The sequence below is a fragment of the Narcine bancroftii genome, chromosome 14, assembly GCF_036971445.1.
Source record: "Narcine bancroftii isolate sNarBan1 chromosome 14, sNarBan1.hap1, whole genome shotgun sequence".
Classification (NCBI taxonomy): Eukaryota; Metazoa; Chordata; class Chondrichthyes; order Torpediniformes; family Narcinidae; genus Narcine; species Narcine bancroftii.
This window is the reverse complement of record NC_091482.1, coordinates 17,301,511-17,322,374: the sequence shown is the minus strand read 5'-3', so window position 1 is coordinate 17,322,374 and position 20,864 is coordinate 17,301,511. Positions and strand designations below refer to the sequence as shown.

The following is a 20,864-nucleotide window of genomic DNA, read 5'->3' as shown; positions in this document are numbered from 1 at the left end:
CTGTATCAAGTAGCTATAATCTCGGAATGAAAGTCATTGATTGTAAAGTGGAATTATTTAAATGATCATTCTTCAACTCTTCACAATGACACAACTATAGCATTGGTAGTGTGCTGCAAGTACAATGTCAAATTGAATTGCAATTGTATTGTAAAGTACAAGAAGCTGGTGATTACAAGGTGACTACCAGCTATGGATGAATTTATGGACAAATATTTTTAAATGTTAGAGGTAAGATGAAACAAAGTCATTGATGTCTTGAGCTAGAAAACCCAGGCCAGTGGTCACCAGCTACTAGATGTTCAGAGTAAAAGATTATGGAGAGAAGATGGCGAGAAAAGCTGGAATTTGAATTAAGGTGTAACAAGGGCTTGGGTGGAGAGAGGAAGGTTAGGGTCAACATTGTAATGGAGTGGAAATGGGTAGCTTCAGAAATAATGTGGCCATGTGGTAGGCAGATAATGTTGTAATGAAATGACACGGAGTCTGAGTGAGTCCAGTTCAGCTGCTCCTTGCCCAAAGGAGAGGGAATAGAATCAATGAACAAAGAAAGGTGGGAATCTGATGACCAGTGCCTGCAGTTTAGCCTGCTTATGAAACAAGTGCAGGGTTAGGAACTCAAGTACAATCAATTTTTTCAGTTTCTCTCTACAAGTTAAGAGTCTATATACAAACTGCGTGATTGACAGGCTGAAGGTCTCTCTGCAGAGAAGCCATGCCGAAGGTGAGGCATTTGAATGTGGAAGGTGGGAATAAGGGATACAATAGGAGGATTGTCATCAAGACCGCTAGAGCTCTAGATATTGAACCAAAATGAGTGTCTGCATTGAGTGAATACTGATGAATGTGAGAAGACTTCCAGGTGGGATGGTGTGGAGATGGAGACGGGCAAGAAGGTGGAAATAAAGCACTGTGGTTTATGAAATCTGAGAATTGGATGAGTGGAACCAGGTAAGTGAGGAATCGTGAGAAGAGTGGGGGCAGTTAGGAATAGGAAATGCCTTGGAGTAGTGTGTGCGTGATGGACAGTTGGAGCCAGCTGGGGAATTTTCTGACTCCACTTGGTTTTGGCCAAGAAACTCAAAGGCTTGCATCACTGGAGTTCTACTCAGCCCTCTTAACATAGCATCTGCCAAGTGTCTGGAACCATCGATCACAGCCTTGGATATAAGTTTGAGGAGACAAAGATCAGGATGTCCTGGAAAAAACTGAAACATTCAAAATGAGGGAATATTATCTCATAATTAAACGGAAGGGCAGACTTGATTGGCTGAAGAGTCCAAATGGACTTTACAGTGTCATATTGCATATACTTGTAATCCATTTTTAAATAAAAATAAGGCTTCACCGATGTAAATCAGTTGCCCTTGAAGGTGGTGATCCAACATGGTGCAGTGCTACAGATCAGAAGGAAGAGCAATTACTGTGCCACATGGAGGTAGTGATGTTTCCATGCACCAACTTGCCTCAATTGGACACAAGGACGGGGGTTTGGTATTACTTTCTGTGAGTTTCTGCAGTGAATAAATTAAGATTGGCTGTTATATCCACAGTGGGAATGGGGAAGAAGAAATTGAATTTGCGATGGTTCAATGGCCCGTGAACTCATCCAGACCATCCATCACTCTCAACACAGATTATTCAAGCAAGATTGCTAATGCTCTATGTTTGCAGTCAGAGAAATCATTATTTCAAATACAAAAGCATGAATCATACTTGACTTTTTCTTGGAATCTTAGTGTTTAAAATCATGAACTTTCAAAAATATCTGATGGGAAATCTTAAATAGTTTTCAGCTAAATGGCAAATACTCTTGTTGATTTAATTCTGTCATATGTTCTATTGGCCCTTGAATGGAATAACCTTTAGGTTATTGTGAAGCTCCATGTGGCACAGTAATTCTTAAGGGGCTGAGTAGAACTCCAGTGGCACAAGTCTTTGACCTCCTTGGCCAAAGCCAAGTGCAGTCAGAAAATTCCCCAGCTGGCTCCAACTGGCCATCACTCACCTCTTCAAGTCGGTTGCAAACATATTCCTGTGTTTCTGGATTCACTGACAAGACCAGCCAAGGATGGCAGACTTCTTTCTCTGGAAGATCTAGATGTTTTCTACAACAATCCATTTAGGTTCACTTTTTCTTGGTGATTCTAGCTTTCTATTGGAGGTACTAAATATAAATTCTCCTGTGACCACAATGGAATATAAACTCGTGGCTTAAGATCATTGCTATAGGGTTTCATGCTTTCTACAGGGATTGTCATTTGCATTAACAGTCGATCAGAGTTGCATGATGTGCATTCCTAGAGTCATTTGTTTTAAACAAATAAAATTAAACTGACAATGACATCATTAACAAATGTTTTAACTTTTAAGAATCATTTACTGAGTGCGTTACATTAATTTTTATAACAATTTTTAAAAAAAATCACCACTATTCATCCTGCCCTTATAAAGCACCAGGATTCCCATTCCGATACAATCTGTATTTTTCTAAAAAAAAGTTTGTTTTTGAATTACATCTCCAGAGTTGTGACCAGGGGTTAATTTAAGTAAATAAATGTGAGGAATCAATATTCCAACTCTAACTTCTATGCTCGTCAGTAAAGAGAGACTGATTACAAATCAGAATTTTCAAGTGCATTTTTGGAACACATGGTCTGAGAGTGCAGGCAGGTCCTCATGACATCTCACTTACATGGGTGAGCTTTGAATTGCCAAGGCACAAAAGGGGAGGGAGCAAGTGACATTGGGACAGATGGGCATTTCTGATCTGCACTACACTGGAATGCAGCACCAGTAAAGGCTATTCAGTCCATCGAACCTGTGCAAGCTATCAGCCAAAGATTCACACGAATCCAGCATTACTTCCTTTTTAAAAAAAATTCTCCCCACATTTTCATCAAATCCCCCCCGCCCCCCCAAATTTCTACACATTCATGAAAGTACGCAATTAACCTATGAATTTTACGTTCCCGGAATGTGCAAAGAAACCAGAGAACCAGGGGAAACCTATAGAGTCACAGGGAGAACGTTCAAATTTCACACTGACAACACCCACAGTCAGAATTGATCTGTGATGCTGGAAGGCAGTAGCTCCTCTCAATGTGCCATCCCTACGGTTCTAAATTACCATGCACAGCCTATTATCATTTGCTGTCCAGCTGAAAGATAACCCAAGGAATGTCCAGGACAATAAACTAGTGGCACTTATTCAATCAGTACATGAATAGTTAGTGAGCAAACATTCCCATTAGTAAAATTCATCCTCATGTAATGGTAAAAATTTTAAAGAAACTCCCTGATGGCTTAGTGAATTATCAATTGAATTACAAGACCAGAGGAAGCCACAGGCTACATTAATCTCATGAAGGAACATATTCTTTTGTGCTAGAAAGAAGCTAGATTGCCATAAACCATAACTATACCAAATTAAATTTATTGATCTCCATCAATTTGGTAATACCTTTGAAATAACTATGCACAATCTTTTCATCGCCTTCACCTGAGCATGACAAGTTAGTGTTTCAGGCTGACAGAAGAGCATGATCAAAGGAGGGAGGCAAGGGCATTTGTAGAGTGAAGTGGAAATGACTTGGGGAGAACAGTTCCAAAGGTGGCCAGATGATAGTGAAGATCCATACATATAAAATCATGTAACAATTACAGCACAGAACCAGGCCAATTTGGTCTTTCTCGTCCATGCTGAACACTTTCTCGCACCTAACCCCACTGACCTACACTCAACCCGTAATCCTCCATTCCTTTCCCGTCCATATACATATCCAATTTCTTCTTAAATGCTAATATCGAGCCTGCCTCCACTACTTCATCTGGAAGCTTGTTCCACACACCCACGACTCTCTGAGTGAAGAAGTTTCCCCCACCCATGTTTCCTCTAAACTTTTTCCCCCTAACTCTCAGCTCATGTCCTCTTGTTTGTACCTCTCCCTTAAAGGAAAAAGCCTCTATCTTTAAAAGCCTTTATTATACCCCTAATAATTTTAAAATACCTTAGTCAAATCCCCTCTCAAGCTTCTATGCTCAAAGAATAAAGACCTAACTAATTTAATCTTTTCCTATAACTTAGACCCTGTAACCCCAGCAACATTCTAGTTAATCTTCTCTGAACTCTCTCCAAATTGTTGATATCTTCCCTATACTTTAGTGACCAAAAGTGTACATAATACTCCAAATTTGGCCTCACCAATGCCTTGTACAATTTTAAAATAACATCCCAACTCCTATTCTCCATGCTCTGATTGATTTATAAAGGCCAATATACCATAAGCTTTCTACACCACTCTATCCACAAGTGACTTCATCTTCAGAGAACTTTGTACCACTATTCCTAGATCTCTCTGTTCTACTGCACTCTTCAGTGCCCTACCATTCACCATATATGTCTTATTTTGATTAGCCCTACCAAAATAAAACACCTCACATTTATCTGCATGAAACTCCATCTGCCATCTTTCAGCCTATTCTTCTAACTGGCCTAACTCCCTCTGCAAGCTTTGAAACCCTCCTTCAATATCCATAGCTCCACCTATCTTAGTATCATCTGCATAATTACTAATCCAATTTACCACCCCATCATCCAGAGCATTATTATAGATGACAAACTGTAATGGACCCAATAGTGAATCCAGAGGCACACCACTAGTCACCAGCTTCCAATCTGAGAAACAGTTATCTACCACCTTCTCTCTGGCATCTCTCATTCAACCATTGTTGAATCCATTTTACTACTTCAATGTTAACATCTAATGATTGAACCTTCCCTGAGGAACATTATGAAGTCCATATATACAACATCCACTGCCTTACTCTCATCAACTTTCCTAGTAACCTCCTCAAAAAAATTTGATAGGGTTTGTCAAACATGATCTTAAACAAATCCAAGTTGAGTGTTCTTAATCAAGCCGATGAGGAACACTAAACCATTAGGTGTCAGAGAGAACTGGAGGAGCGTTGCAGAAGATAGAGAAGTTTGAACAAAAAGATCAAAAGCTGAGGTGAATGCACCAAAAGATGGAAAGCCAAGACAGACATGGGAATTGGATCTTCTATGAAATTTTGGGAGAAGGTGGAAGCCAATGAGGATAATACACGAGAGATCAACAACGATGATTTTGGACAATCCAGTCATCCCTTAACTTTCTAATTTAATTGGGCACTGTTAACATCAGTGGAACATACACAGAGCTCCCTCCCTTTTGCTAAATGAAATTGGCAGCACACGAGAGAAAGGCTGGAACAGGGAACATTCTGAAACTGAAATTTTGACACAGAATTACAAAGAACCAGTTACAAAAGGACAGTGCTACCACTGCAATTTGCATGAACTGACCAACCAGAATTGTAGAGTAATTGGAATATTAAGCAGGGGTCACTACAGTTGTAACCACTTCAAGTCAACGGTTGAGAGAGATGCCCACTTGATGCAATTGTGATTATAGCGCTATTCAATAGTGTCGAGTTATCATCAAAATGTCTAATTACATGACGGAATTATTCAATGAAACTAATCAGGGAATTGTTTTAAATAGAAATCACTTCTACCAGGAAGTTGAACATTTTCAAAAGGTGATGTATATTTTCATTTTAAGGCAAAATGGTTGCATTAGAGATGAGCCTGCTGGAGCACTGGAGAAAATGGTAGGGAAATGCTTAATGCTAAAGTAAGTTTTAGAGTTTTCACATGTTGCAGCCTGGAAATTACAACTAAATGTGTCCGTATGCTTAATGTGCACTGCTTTGAAACGAAAGGATTTAATGCTCAAATGGCTTGAAGAACATTGTACGTATGACAGCAAATGTTCCACATGAGGGTTCGACATACTACTTTTGCAGGAAATTGTGGCTCATTGAGATCTGTGAGCATTCTTGTGGTCAAACATTTTTGTCAAGGAAACATCTGTGCTACCAGTCCTCCTCAACATTCTCACAGTAAAATATTTTAAAAGGAAACATTTAATGCTAACATTCCTCAAAACAGGACTCTTCTCATTTATAAACTGATTGAACACATTGGCAATGGAAGGTTCATTGTTAGAAGAACCATCCTGTGGGCTCGTCCAAATGAGTTTTCAGAAAAAAAGATTTTCTCATCCCCCAGAAAAGTGACATGTATGACTGTGTAAACACACCGCAAATTCTTTCTGTTGTCATCTAACCACATGGAAAAACATTCAGGAAAGAGTTAAATCTATCAGCATCTTGTTAAAATTCCAGAATTGCAATGCAACAAGACTTGGGTCAAAGTATTTTGTGTTGTGCAACACAAGAGAGATATTTTTTTCTTGATGCACGTTCTCTGTAGCATGAGGTTATTGATCTGTTCTTGTGATGAAACCCCACTCTTTCTCATCTTTAAATGCTGCTGTCATTCTTGCACTATCTTATTACAGTAAACAGGCTTGAAGTGTCGATACATTTTTTTTACCTCAGTTGCTCCATCACCCAGGAACATACTCTTCTGGTAGTCCCGTGAGGTTTCTTTCTTTGAGAGCTTTGTCCACCATCCCGATAGATCTGTTAATGACACTTTTCATTTCTGACGTAAACGGATCAAAATCTCTCTGGCGCAGGCCGGACCGTTTGAAGTTCCCATCTTTCTGGGTTTCGACACACAACAGTCTGTCATCTGACACAGTGATGTTCAGGAACTCAACCATGCGCTTCAGCTGTGGCAGTAGACTTCTCTTCAAGTCTTCGTAGTGAACTACAAGCACCCGACTGCAGTACTTTAACCAATCTAATGTATGGGAAGCCCACCAGGAGGCATAGGTGTTAACAAATTCTGGCCATTCTGCAGATAAAAAATTTAAACTATGATCATTAATAGTGCATACCTGCACCTGAAACTGCAGGGTGGGTCAGATAATGGTGAGAACAGAGAAATAGGCCCTTCAGTCCACCTTTGCCAAATTATTTATTTCTCTTAGTTCCAATGGCCTGCCACCAGACCATAGACTTTTATACCTTTCCTATCCAAAATTCTCTTAAATGTCAAAATAGAACCCACACCCATCACCTCCACTGGCAGCTTGTTCCACAGTCTCACCACCCTTTGAATAAAGAAGTTTCTCACGCCCCCCAGTGTTCCCGTTCTTGTCTCACCCAACCTCAGTTTAAAAAAAAAAGCTTTCTTGCGTTTACCTTATCCCTTCCTCTCATAATTGTGTATGCCTCTATCAAATCTATCCTCATTCTCTGACACTCCAGAGAATAAGGTCCAAGCCTATTCCACCTTTCCCTACAACTCAGTTCCTCAAGTCCCAGCAACATCCTTATAAATTTTATCTGACTCTTCCAATCTTATCGACATCTTTCCTGAAAGCAGTCAAAAACTGCACACAATCCTCCAAATTTAGCCTCACCAAATGTCTTGTACAACTTCAGTGTAACAATTCCAACTCCTGTACTCAATACTCTGGTTTATAAATGGCAAAAGCTCTCTTTATGACACCATAGTGTATACCTATGAGCTTACCCAGGTTACGAACTTAGTGATAGAAAACTGAGCTAGATCTGGAAACACGTTCAAATTCCATCACATTAACTGGGCAATCAAAGTAAGTCCAAAGAGTCTACCTCATTAATGGTGACCACAAGGCTATTTTTCTCTACACACCTTGAACTGATGTTCTCTGGTACTTGCTGTTGTCACCCTGGGCAAAAGGTATTGGTTATCATCCTAAAAATGCCTCTCATAATCTTATACACCTCCATTAAGTCTCTACTCATCCTTCTTCACTCCAAAGAGAAAAGTCAACCTTCCTTCACATGACATATTCTCCAATCTTTCAAATGCTTGCAGCATCCTGGCAAGTCTTTCATGCACCCTCTCAAAGCTTCTACATCCTTCCTGTAATCCTTGGAGCATTTCTGCACTATAAATTCACAAGTTGCTGTTGGAAGGTTGGGTAAGAATAGTTCTTCCCTGAGGTTTCCCTAATTTTTGACAGATCTTAGACCTCCCTTAGTGTTTAGGAGGTCACGAAGTAGCCAGTCACAAACAGCAAATGCACTGCATTTCGGTCCCAACGTATCAATACGCTATCACTACCAAAACCACCTTTCATGTCAGTGATTGAAGGACAACAATCCTCAAAGGTTTACCATGTCTGATATTAACTAGCATTTGGTTTGCTCAGAGATTTTCAGCTGTCAGAGCCTTACTAGGTACACCAATTTACCTTTGCTTTTCCAGTGGCGTTCCGATGCATATCCCAAATGACCAGCACACTTTCTATTGAACTCTGCCATCAAAGCCTTGTAAGGGTTTCTGATCAATAAAATGGCTGCATCAAAGGTTTCTATTTCTCTTTTCCCACTCTCGTGCGTTTTTACACAGATGGTTCGGCCACTTTTCCAGTAATCCTTTTCCCCTTTGAAACCTAACATGGAAAATTTAAAAAAATTAGCATTGAACATGAATCTTACAGGTGCTACAATACAAAATAATGATGAGTTGATTCAAAAAGAGGATTAAGATTTATTTGTCTGTGGGCCCAAAGCTGGCAAAACAGCTTCTTGTGAATATCAGTTGGTAATGAAGATGTTTGTTGAAAAGATATCATCGCTATACATACACATCACTTTTGACTCTTGGGTGTAATCAATCCTAAAGTCAGCTGGATATTACTCATTTTGTGGCACAATGCATCATGTCATACCATTTTAGACCATATCCACACCATCTCTACCAAATAATCTCTTTAATCATTGCTAAAGATCTTAAGCAATTATGCCAAAGTTAAAATAATAGCTTGAAAGATAGATATTGCCTAGCTTCAGAAACATGGGCTCATAAGCCACGAGATAATAACCCTTTACTGGAAGGTAGTAATCCAAAAAAATGCATCAAGAGTATTCACCTCAGAAACTCTGAAAATCAGGGATCTGAGATTGAATAAAATGCCTGATACGTAAATAGCTAAAAAAAAAGCTTTTGGTAAACTGAATTTTCCAAACAATTGTTCAAAAGATGCAAAACTGTTATCAATAAGGAGGTTTTTAAAACATTTAATATCCAATCTACACCAATTATTAAAAGCTGAATCCTGCAAGGAAGGATGAAAAAGGTGATTGGACAAAATGGAGCTTGCAAGAGAAAAGCCCTGAAATCCAAAATACTGTCTAAGCTGCACCCATATTCTCAAACTGTATTTAACAACCGGATTGAAATCTGATTGCCAAGACGATATAAGCAAATCAAGTGAGCCAAAAAACGACTTGGGAGTAAAAATTGGTATCGACTGGAAGAGATATAAAAATTTAGGTAGAATGTTCATTTTAATAGAATTAAAACGATCAATCAAAGTCAAAACTCCAATTATCTCGTTTTTACTCAGGTATAAATGCAAATTATAAATTAATGCTTCTTTAATTCATATGTTCTAGATGTGTCCCAGTTTGTAAAAATATTGGAGAGAAGTTTTTCAAACATTAATGGTGATTCTCAATTTAAAATTAGAACCAAATCCCTTAGTTGCTCTGTTTGGAACTCTTGGAGAAGACAATGTTTTACTAACTCCAATTAAATGTCATATTTTATCTTTTAGTTCATCGCTAGCCAGACATGCTATTTTGATTAAGTAGCTTACAATTCCCCACCTATTCATGCACAATGGCTAAGGGACACAATGTCTTGTTTAAATTTGGAAAAGAATTAGATATGCAGGCTAATGATTCAAACATTAGATTCCAAATGTTATGGGGCCCATTCATGGACTGTTACCATAATCTCTAAATTCAGTGTTAATACAGAACTTTGGCGCTGTGGTGTCCCACTTCAGAGTAAGCTACTTTATCTCATCAACATTATCATTAAATTTAAATTTATTATGCCCAATCTTTTATTATGGCTGTGCTTTGGGAATTCATATGTATGATTATTCTCACAGTGCTTTTCTTTATTTTTTTTCTCCTGTAGCACATTCCATAATTGTTCTGTACAAACTTATCATTACTGAAAATCAATTAAAATATTTTAAAAAGATAAATCACGAGATAAATACAAAATTTTAAAAATGGGCTCAGCAAGTCCACGAGCTTCTCTGAAGAGAAACAGAGTTAACGTTTCAAGTCAAAGATTATGCCAAGACTGGTGGGGGAAGAAATTATAGGACAAGGGGAACCTCTCCAATAGAGTGATGCCGAAATTGTCGCTAGGCTACTGGTGAACCCATGTGGTTGATAAGTTAATGCAAGTAGATCAAAAGATAGAACTCAAACAAATCAGCAGGTTGGGCCATGCTAATAAAGAGAGAAAAACACAGCTATCATTAACGGCGGAGGACTACAGCAGAACTGGGCAGTTCTGACCCAGATAATGTGTCATCAGAAATTGTAGAACTCTATATCAAGTTTGAAAGGTTGAATCATTCCCAGGTGGAAGTAGAGATGCTGGGTCTCAAGCATATATTGAATCAGAGTGGAAGGAGAACAGAGGCTTTGGAGGTTCACCAACTTGATTCCAGAAACAAGGGGATTTTCTGTTAGGAGAGATTGAGTCACTTGGGACTGGAATTCAGAGGAATGAGCAGAGATCTTATAGAAACATACTACATTCATAAAGTAATAGACAAAATGGAGGGAGGAAAGTGGTTTCCACTGGAAGGTGAAACCAGAACTCGGGGACTTTGCCTCAGGGTGCAGCTGAGAAGGAATTGCAGAGAGTAGTGAATATGTCTGCCACATTAAATTTCAGTTTTTCCATTGAAGGTGAACGGAGGGTCATGGAGAAAAGGCAAGTAGGTGAAGCCGAGTCCACAGCCAGATCAGCCATAATCTGATGGAATGGGGGAGAGGGCCTGGCTATTCTTATTCCTATTTTTAAAAACAGACAATCAAGTAAAAGCTCCCTGTGCAATAAAAGCAGGTGATCGATTTATGTTTGGTTTCTCCAATGCGGAGGAAATAATAAATAGTGCGAAACGCAGCACACTCGATCGACTGGGAGGTTCGTCCACTTGCCACTAGATAAACATTTCCTTGCTTTACTGGAGTATTAGAATTTCAAATCATAACCTAACACTAACCATCAGCATGCAAAACCTATGCCATCACATGCAATGATGAAGAAAACTCTAAGATTAGCAGTGGGCTTTGGCTTCTGTTTTCTATTTCTCTATATTGATGATCAAATAAACTATTGTTGCCTCCACAAAACTAAATTTAATCACATGAAACAGATACCTCAAATGTGACTAATTAGAGTGACTGAAATAGGCAAACAATTAAAGATGAAATATAATTTAAAACAATGTCATTTTACCCACGAGATGTGGGACACTAAAGCAGTAACTTTTCCATACCCTTGTTATAAAGGGTTCCATCAAAATAATAGCTTCCAGTGTAGAATCCAGTACTGTGTTCTATTAGATGCCGGGCCCAAGTATTTCCAGCGCCTGGGAAGCTGGAGAGAGCAACCATTACCTTCGTTTTAGCAGGCAGAAATTTCCTGTCTGTACATCTGGTATCTGAAAAAAAAAGGAAGACATTTCTAAATGTCACTGGTTTTTCTTTTCTCCTGATATAATTTCTTTGCAGAAATTATAATACACCAGATGAAAAAAATGAGATTAAACTGCTAAAAATTCTTTGAGATGGGCAGCACCTGTGGGGAAAGATAGTTAATGTTTCAGACATTTTAATTTTTGAGATGTTGAGAGAGGAAATAAACATTTTCATTTAAGTTGAATGCATTTTAAATTTTTTGAATTAAGGCTTTAAATTAATGGTGTTTCATGTCCAGTAGGGTGTTCTGTTGATTTATTCAAAATATATTGACTTGCAAGTACATATAATTTTCTGTCATTCTTACACATATTCATACACACACACACACACAGAAATAGTTTAATGTGAACATTAGTTATGCTTTTGCCCGCGGTGCTTTGAATTGACAGGAATGATTGTAGACATGCAACATGTGGAAAAACTATAATGTGAGCTGATTGAAATATCTTCTGTATATTGTATTATAATTCTGTGTGTATATATATGTAACACATACATACATGGTTGAAATTTTTCATTCTACTCTCCTAATCATTATTGGGGATCTTGGATGATTCCATTGTGTTAAACAATTAATGGGAATTTATTTGTGCAAGAATATTTCCACTTCAATCCTGTGAAAATTCCTCCTATGAATCATTTTGGAACAGATTCATTCTCTTAGCTTACTCCCTTTCCGAATCACTTTTAAAATTGTCACTTTTTGATTTAAAATCCAAAGTCAGAAATAAAGCGCCCAATTTTGAGATAGTTTTTCCACATGTTGCATGTCGACAATCGTTCTTGTTGACTCTAAGCAACGTAACTAATTTTCACATTAAACTCTTCCTGCTGTCCTGGTGAGTTGGTCTGCTAGTTGGTTCCAAGATGAGCCATTGACATTAACGGCTATGTTCCTGTGGATTTGGAAAACAAACAAATATTTTAATCTTAATCTAATTTAAATGATCAGGTTTTCTTGAGAAAAAGAGTAGAAAATATTACTACACCATGCAAGTAACTTAATTATATGATAAATTAGGGAATTAAAGGAGACAAAATTGTCAGGTGCTCTCTCCTTCAACCTAGATGTTACTCCTCAATTTCTAATTACACCACCCAAGCTATTTAATCAACCTTTAAATTGTGATGGAAAGCCTTGCTCCCCTTTTGCATTCTGTTCTTAGTTTACATCATTGGTTCCATCTGTCAGCAGGCATCAGGGACTGTGCACTCACTCATTGCCACAGTAGGAGTTCGTCACGCAACAGTATCCATAATTGTGCTACTACATTCACGTCTGCAGTGCTCAGATAATCTGATCCGTGCACTTGGGCCGGAGTGACTGAGCATGCATTGTGTACATCAAGAATAAAATTTACTCCAAGAATTAAAAGGCGAATGGGGTCAGAATTCATTCCCAATGAATATTTTTTTTCCCACATGTATCTGGTACCTATGGGGATTGGTAGGTGCTGGATAAGTGTATTTTCTGGTTGCTTGAGACTTTCTCTTACAATGCCTAACTGATACACCTACAGTAAGAATAAACAGTTAAAAGACAAAAACATATATTCTCTACTAACACCGAACAAAGTTCACTTGCAATGAATATATAAACCATTTTACTTTATTTTCAGTCACATTCTTTGAAAACATTTAACCGTCACTGCATCTGCAAGTTCCTCCCCCCTCCGTGGAGCCGCCCAAAAGACAAACAATAACAGAATAGGTTATTAACCCACCCCCCAAGTTTACAGATAAAGCCTCTGATTGGTGCGACTCTTACTAAGCATCACCCCAACGGTGAGTGGCATCAACCAGCTCTTCATCCTGGGTAACTTTATTCAAACAGCTGCTATGAGCAAAGCACTCCTGCTGGCTGAATATTTCCTCAGATCTTCAGCAAAAGTTTATGTGTTACCTCAGAGAAAATTTACTTTTACCATTTTAAATGTTCGTATTTTTACCTATTATTTATTTTCCTCCTTTTTTTTGTTAGTTGCCTGAAGCTGCCGATTGCTTGAATTCCACTTACCAGAGGTTTTGTAAACAAAACAAAAAAAAATCGTAGATCACCTGTGGAATATTCCAATTAAAAATCAACACTCAAAGCAACTTGAATCACCCAGTGGTGACCATGCTGATGTAAGTGAGAATTTAGTACTCATTCTTATAAAAGTGACAATTATCTGTGGGCTTCTCAAAACAAATTATGCAGGTTTCTGTGTATTTAAGCCTGAATTTTTAAAGAATCTTATAATAACGTGCAGACACCTGTCAGTTGTTCAACAGCCAACATATAGTGGGTGCTGCACAGCATCTTGACAAGAACAGAGGAAAATAATTACACACTGAACAAAACAGGGATAAAATGGGAATTATTTATACCAACTTGCATTAAGTCTGTGCCCCATTCAAGAGGGATCACACAAAGTATTGCAGAAAAATGAATTGTGATGAATCAATCAAATGAGACCAAATTATGTTCCTACAACAATACGCAAGCATGTACCAAGCAAAAGTTGTTTATATCATTTCCTCAATCCAAAAATGTTGATGTAAGCATAGCTTTTTGGGATTCTCATTGGTGTTTCAAATAGATTCTCACTTCGAGGCAGATATTTAGTAGATCAGTGGCTTTCTAACTTTTTCTTTCCACTCACATACCACAAGAAACGTAGCCAGGTTCTAAAGTTCGGGGGAGTGAGCATGTAAAAAAGATGCCATGACACGTACCAAATGATGAGTGGCAGGCCACACTGATTTTTCAGCAGCTTTGGATCAGGGGAGGGGCAGGCCAGGGGTGGGGGGGGGGGCCATTGCATCCCCTGCACTTGCCACTGCATACCACCTTAAGTAATCCTTATGCCATAGGTGCTCTGTGATTAGTAAAGGGTTGCTTAAGGTGGTATGTGAGTGGAAAGGAAAAGGTTTGAAAACCATTGTTTTAATCGTACTTAATTGACTCGTTCTGTGCACAGTTTCCTGACTCCAAAGGAAATGGACCAATGACAATTTTTCACAAGCAAAATATTTCAGTAACAATCGGGTCTAGAGCAGTGGTTCTCAACCTTCCCTTCCCACTCACATTCCACTTTAAGCAATCCCTTACTAATCACAGAACACCGATGGCCTAGGGGTTATTTAAGGTGGTATGTGAGTGGAATGAAAAAGTTTAAAAACCACTACTTTCCACACCAAAAACATTGATTCATGCTTTTGTATAAAAACCAGATTGGGAGATGACAGCATCTCTTAAAAGATTGAAAGTGATTTAAAAATGTTGTAATTTTGTTGACTAGATTTTCCTTGAAATAAATCCTTGAATTCCCACAAATTAAACCAACCATAGGGATCTTGTAAAAATATTTTTATTCTAAACTAAATATAATAATTAAGCACGTTTAGAAGTTTCCTGTGGTTAAGTCCATGGTACCTTATTCATCTGCTCATGAAAACATTTATGTTATTTCATGTGGAAATTGGAGTGTATTACACAAACGTGACCCTAATTTAGCAATGCAATTGTACTCGGGGAGGTCACGGTCTGCTGTGGGGAATGGTGCAGTCACTGGCCACTAAGGGTTGGAACTGAAGAGTATTAACTTCTCCAAAAAAAAACTGGGAATTCCACTTGAAAATGTTGCACAATAGAAAAAGAGAGTTTTCTCGCAGCGAAGCAAATTTGTAACAGTAGACTTAATAGCTCTTGAATATTTTTAAAAATGTTTGAATGGTTATGCACTTTGACACCATTGACAGGACAGCAGAGAAATTGCTGGTTGGCAAAGCACTGTGCAGTAGAGGATGTCACTGCTCACAACAGCCTTAAACCTGGGATATTCTCCCGGTAAGAAACAAACTAGACTGGCCACACTGAGAACATTCTGCTCCGTAATTTCAAGTCCTTGCATTCACATAGAAATCTTGACATGTGTGCTTAATGGCAATGTTAATGGCTTGTATCAACATTGAAAATACTTAAATATGTTCATGCAAATAAAACATTAAGAGAAAATCACAAGATTCAAATAACCCGATGATCTCAAATATACGGTTAGCGAGATGGTTAGCGCAATATTGTTACAGTGCCAGAGATCGGGGTTCGATATCAGTGCTGTCTGCAAGGAGTTTGTACATTCTCCCCGTTTCTGCCAGGGTTCCTCCTGGGCGCTCTGGTTTCCTCGAAAACATACTGGGGGGGGGGGGGTGTAGGTTAATTGGGTGGCACAGGCTCATGGGTCAGAAGGGCCTGTAACCATGCTGTCTGTCTAAATTTAAAACCAAAATCATGAGCTAAGTAAAAAAATGAAGGGTTTAAATAAGGTGAATGCTCAGTCTTTTTCCAAGGCTAAATTGTGCTCTAACTCGGGGGACTAGATTTAAGGTGTGAGCAGAGAGATGCAAGAGTGACTGGAGGGACAACTTTTTCCACTCAGAGGGTAGCTGTAGTGAGCTTCCAGAGGAAGCTAAAGATGAGGCTACGATTAAAACATTCAAAAGACATTTAGACATGTATGAGGTGAAACTTTCGACTTGGTCAACATGGATAAGCTAGGCCAAACGTACATTTGTCCTGGGTATATTTATGTGCATGTTGTGAACCTATTGGAAAAAAATTATATTTCCTTCAGGCTTTAAAATCTACGTCACCTTTATGCCACAGAATGTGATGTTTCATTTTACCTTGAACAGGAGTCTGGTAGATAACACAATAATTCTCATCTCCCAAGAACTCTGTTGTCGTGTCAATTGAATGCCTCCCACAGAGTCGGTCGTTCACAATGTCATGAAGCGTGAAGTGAGTTGTGGCAAATCCACAGTAACATTCCGTCCTTCTGATGACAATGAGGGGAAACTCCTGTCAAGGAAAATTACATGAGATTGTGACATGGGCTCCTGGATCTCTTTTTAAGCCGGTACCTTGCATGTTATTGCATCTGTGGTGTCAATTGAGGAAGAGAGCTCTCTCTTCATGCTGACTGCACACCATTTTAAACTAGGCCAATTATGTTGCACAATACAAAATAAAGAACAGTACTTTGTGTATTTAAACCCTGGCTCACAATGAGGAAGATGGTTCATACACAGTAATTTCATACATTTTTAGTGAGTGGCAAATGTTCTTATTCATATGATGAATGAATTTAAATCCTGGAAATCTTTGCCTAGAAATTTATCTTTCAATAGTGACACTTGACACATGTTGCACTAATCCTTTGAAATTAAAATCTATTCATTGATAGAGAATATTTTTCCAGGAAATTTTATTTTGGGAGGATAAAATGTGATACATTTAAATTTAGGTTCAATTTTTTTTGTACTTTAATGCAATGAACCAAGGCATTATGTATGACGCAGTACAACTCCGATTATCCGAAATGGTCGGGACCAGGCTCATGTCCAATGAACAGTTTTTAAAAACAGTTCAGTGGCAACAGCAAATCACTTGTAACAGTGTTTAAAATATAGCAAACAACAAGGGAAGGCTTCTTAAGCATTAAAACAATGTTTAAATCTCACCAAAAACATGCTGGCCTCCACTGATCACCGACACCGGGAGCCTGAGGTCTGCGGTGCCACAAGGAGCTCGACCTCCCCAGTCAGTTTGGCTTTGAAAAATTTTCAGATGAATGAGGATTTCCGATTTGTTTCGGATTTCCTCAAGTTTACATTTTTTTTTGGATAAATGTGCAATTTGGAGAATCCGTTTTCAGATAATCGGAGTTGTACTGCAGTTGACAAAATTGATTGCTTAATATTATTCTTTGATGTTGTTCCCTTCATAGAATTCACAATAAATTATGTTAAGAAGAAATAATCTCATTATTTATCACTTCCAGTCAGGGTTTCCATAACATTGTGACATTTCTTGAGATTGCTGTCTTACACCACAGGAAAATTTCTATTTAATTTGCTTATCCTGCAAAATCAGGAACAATCTCAAGCTGCCAAAGACCTTGCTGAGTGTATGATTGTCAAAAGTCGGTGATAAATGAGTGTCTTTTTTTTTCTTATTGGCTATGCAAAAATTCCTTTCACGTATATTTACAGACAGGCTGCAGAAGATGTGATCTGGACCTAATTGACTCGTCATGTGAACAGTTTCATAACTCCAAAGGAAATGGGCCAATGACAATTTTTCGCAAGCAAAATATTTCAGTAACAATTGGGTCTAGAGCAGTGAAAAACTCTGAAAAACACTCAAAATTACAACCACATTTAATACTAAAATATTTATCCAATTCCAATATTGCATTAAAGAAATTATGGAAACAATCCAAACACAAGGTATCTGAATTAGAATCTCAAGGTTAAATTATTTCCAGTCAGAAGTAGCTGGGGGAATGTTGCAGGGTTACAAAAGAAACACGCAGTGACATGTTGAATAGCCTCTCTGTGTGCTGAAAACATCCTTGATTTTGTCCTCAAATTTTGAGGAACAAAAACAGCTTTCCTTTACCTTTCACAACTTCAGAGCATTTTACAATAATTGCAATGCTTTAAGTATAGACAATATAGGAAGCATGCCAGACAATATGCATGCAGTTAGCTCCAACAGTAAGAAATGTGGTACAAGCTAATGCATATTAAATAAATAGACCCAATTGTTAGTGAAATATTTTGCTTGAGAAAAATTGTCGTTGGCCCATTTCCTTTGGCGTTCTGAAACTTCACATAACGAGTCAATTTGGTACGATTAAAACTTTTTCTTTCCACTCGCATACCACCTTAAACAATCCCTTACTAATCATCAAGCACCTATGACGTAGGGATTACTTAAAGTGGTATGTGAATGGAAAGAGAAAGGTTGAGAACCTTCTGTTAGAGGGTGTTTTCAATTGTACAGCATAAATGTCAGTTCTTCGTTAGAGTCCCAGGCTAGATATTTGTGACATGCATGTACAGCCCAACATGGGCATATTCAGAGCTTTGAAGTTGTATAATGGGAACGAATCCACTAGAAGATTGGATGTGACATACTTCTTTGGTACAAATGCAAACGGCAAAAAAGCTTAAGCAAACTAAAAACGTGCAGAAGATACTTACAGACCAGACAGCATCTGTGGAGGGAGAAACAGGGTTAACGTTTTAGGTTGAAGACCATTTGTCAAAATCAGAATTATGATTTTGACCAAGAACAGACAGGTCTATGTGGAAATAGGGAAAGGAATTAAACTGTCCTTTACCTGCTCCTGTGTTTGTTTTTATCCCCCAGGAATTCTTTTGTCTTGAGTAGTTTCTCAAGATTGCACACTTCCTGCTTCCATTTCTACAGCTTTCAGTGTGGTTGATGAAGCCAATGTGAGACCCATGGACGCTGCCATGTGAAGGATGGCTGGTGCATTCTTTTCACTGTTTACACTATGCTCCATACACATCCTCAGGGCCATCCAGAATATTCCATCTCCATTATGAGTGCTGACAGATCTTATTGGTAGGGATGTCATTGGAGGTTTAGAACCTGATCACCTCTTGCCACATTGGAGATTAGAACAGTGCCCATTTCATGAGTTTTGTGTCAGACAATGGGAAGCACCTTTGGAGCAAACAGCGGCTAATCAAGGCCTCGTGGCTGACCCAGGGTTATGATTTTCCTTGATCCTGAAGTGGATTTAAAGGATTTCTCTCCACTGCTCTGACAATACATGTCTCAGAACATAGAATGATGGGGATAACAGCTATCTAGAAGACCATGTGCTTTATGCTAGGTTCGAGATCTTGAAATTTAAAACCTATTTTGCTGACAATATCCAAGATTTGCTGGGAGATATCATCATTTTTTTTTCCCCTTCACTGAGAAATGGGAAGAGACCTACATTTTCCAAAAGCTTGATGTGGACCTTTATTGCTGGAGCCTGTCAAGAGTGATAGAGCATGTTTGCTTTACAGGTGTTGGGTGTCAGGTCAATTTTCTTGCCTGTTTAAACACAACAGTGGCAATGCCAGGTCCGTTGCCACAGAACAGAACTTAGGGTCTGTGCAAAGAATTCCTTGAGGAACTCAGTCAGTGAGACACCATCCATGGATAGGAATGGTCAATCAATGTTTTGGATCTAAATCCTTTATCAAGACTACAATTTTGTGGTCTGCAAATTTCAGCAACTTATATTTTTATTCTGCTTAACCCCTTCCCAAGTTTCTGCAAAATTGTCAGCAGATACATTTGCAAAAATAAAAAGGTTGAAATCATTCCCTTTGAGGAATTCAGCTGACCTCAGGGTGCAACTGCCCATCAAGCATCCAGTCTGGCATCAGTACAACGGCCCAGCTCAGAGTAATACAATGGAGTCTCCAACAAGATATCAATATTGCATCTCAAACTAATTGACAATTTCTTTTTAAAAAACCCTTAGCCGCCCGTGATTTTTATTCACTAAATTATTTTTTTGAAAACTTATAGATTTGGCAAAGAGTCAAGCTGAAAACAAAACTCATCTAACTCTTTATCAAGCTCTGCTTTTGAAAAGTAGAAACAGAACCAACAATGCACAATTCAACACTGGTTTTTAAACGGCAGTTAAGACCAAATTTTTCAATTCTCCTGTCTCTCTGATTTCCAATGCTGGTGCAAATGGAAGCTTAAAAAATGGCCATTAACCTGGCACCAACGGAACTGCTCACGGAATTTTAATTTCATTCTTGATGCTATTACTTGGAGATATTGCTGCATTTTGGTTCCAGCTGAAGCTTCCTACAGATGCAAGAAGAAAGGTCCCAAGAAGCTATTTCTCATCCTGTGGTTTTCTTTGGATTTCTCGCATCTCAAGTAGGGCAGTCATCCAATTACTATTTAGAAATAAAATACCGTACATGTCGGTATACAAAGACGACTCCAGAATTTCCACTCAAGATGTAGGTTCTGAGCTATACTTGCTAGCCCAGATCTGGCACATATGGTTGAGTGCTCATTGTCCATGTCTGCTACATGCTTCTTGAGAATTGGCCAGGGTGTAGTTCCTCCACTCATTGCACATTTATTCCTGGGTAGATAGCAACGTGTCACTGCAAGATTTATTGTGATTGGCCAGATGAGACAGTGTAAACAGAATGCACCCTTGGACCCTGGCTGATTATACTAGTCGCCATTTGCAACAGCTAACTCTGTTTGCTGTGCGGTTATTTTAATTCCTGTCAGACAGTTTTATAATACATTGTAATTGTATTAATACAACATTACTATCAATCCAGCTTCCCAAACGCAAGTTTCAGCAATAAAAGTTTAGCCCTTTTTACACAGAGATCCTGCAATACTGCCGTAAAGAAGACCCATCATTAAGCCCGCTTTGCTTGTTTACACTGAACCAAACAACGCCAGCATAATGCTGCCCCATTGTGTTATTTTACAAAGC

The 20,864-nt window shown here is 38.5% G+C and overlaps 1 protein-coding gene and 1 long non-coding RNA gene across 6 annotated transcripts in view; one reads left to right on the top strand and one right to left on the bottom strand.

Annotated features, from left to right (window-relative positions):
• Window positions 1-20,864, top strand: part of LOC138749985 (uncharacterized) — a 79,418-nt gene that overhangs the window by 50,215 nt on the left and 8,339 nt on the right. For both annotated transcript variants that reach the window (XR_011348990.1, XR_011348989.1), the window contains exon 2: window positions 13,511-13,656. This is a non-coding gene — a long non-coding RNA (uncharacterized lncRNA). The remainder of the gene's footprint in view (window positions 1-13,510; window positions 13,657-20,864) is intronic.
• Window positions 2,347-20,864, bottom strand: part of wscd1a (WSC domain containing 1a) — a 109,645-nt gene continuing 91,127 nt past the window's right edge. For all 4 annotated transcript variants that reach the window (XM_069912110.1, XM_069912111.1, XM_069912113.1 and 1 more), the window contains 4 exons: window positions 16,198-16,372; window positions 11,325-11,489; window positions 8,202-8,402; window positions 2,347-6,811 (listed from right to left, as the gene is read on the bottom strand). In XM_069912110.1, the coding sequence (XP_069768211.1) occupies window positions 6,459-6,811; window positions 8,202-8,402; window positions 11,325-11,489; window positions 16,198-16,372 (894 nt within the window). In that variant the 3' untranslated portion in view covers window positions 2,347-6,458. The remainder of the gene's footprint in view (window positions 6,812-8,201; window positions 8,403-11,324; window positions 11,490-16,197; window positions 16,373-20,864) is intronic.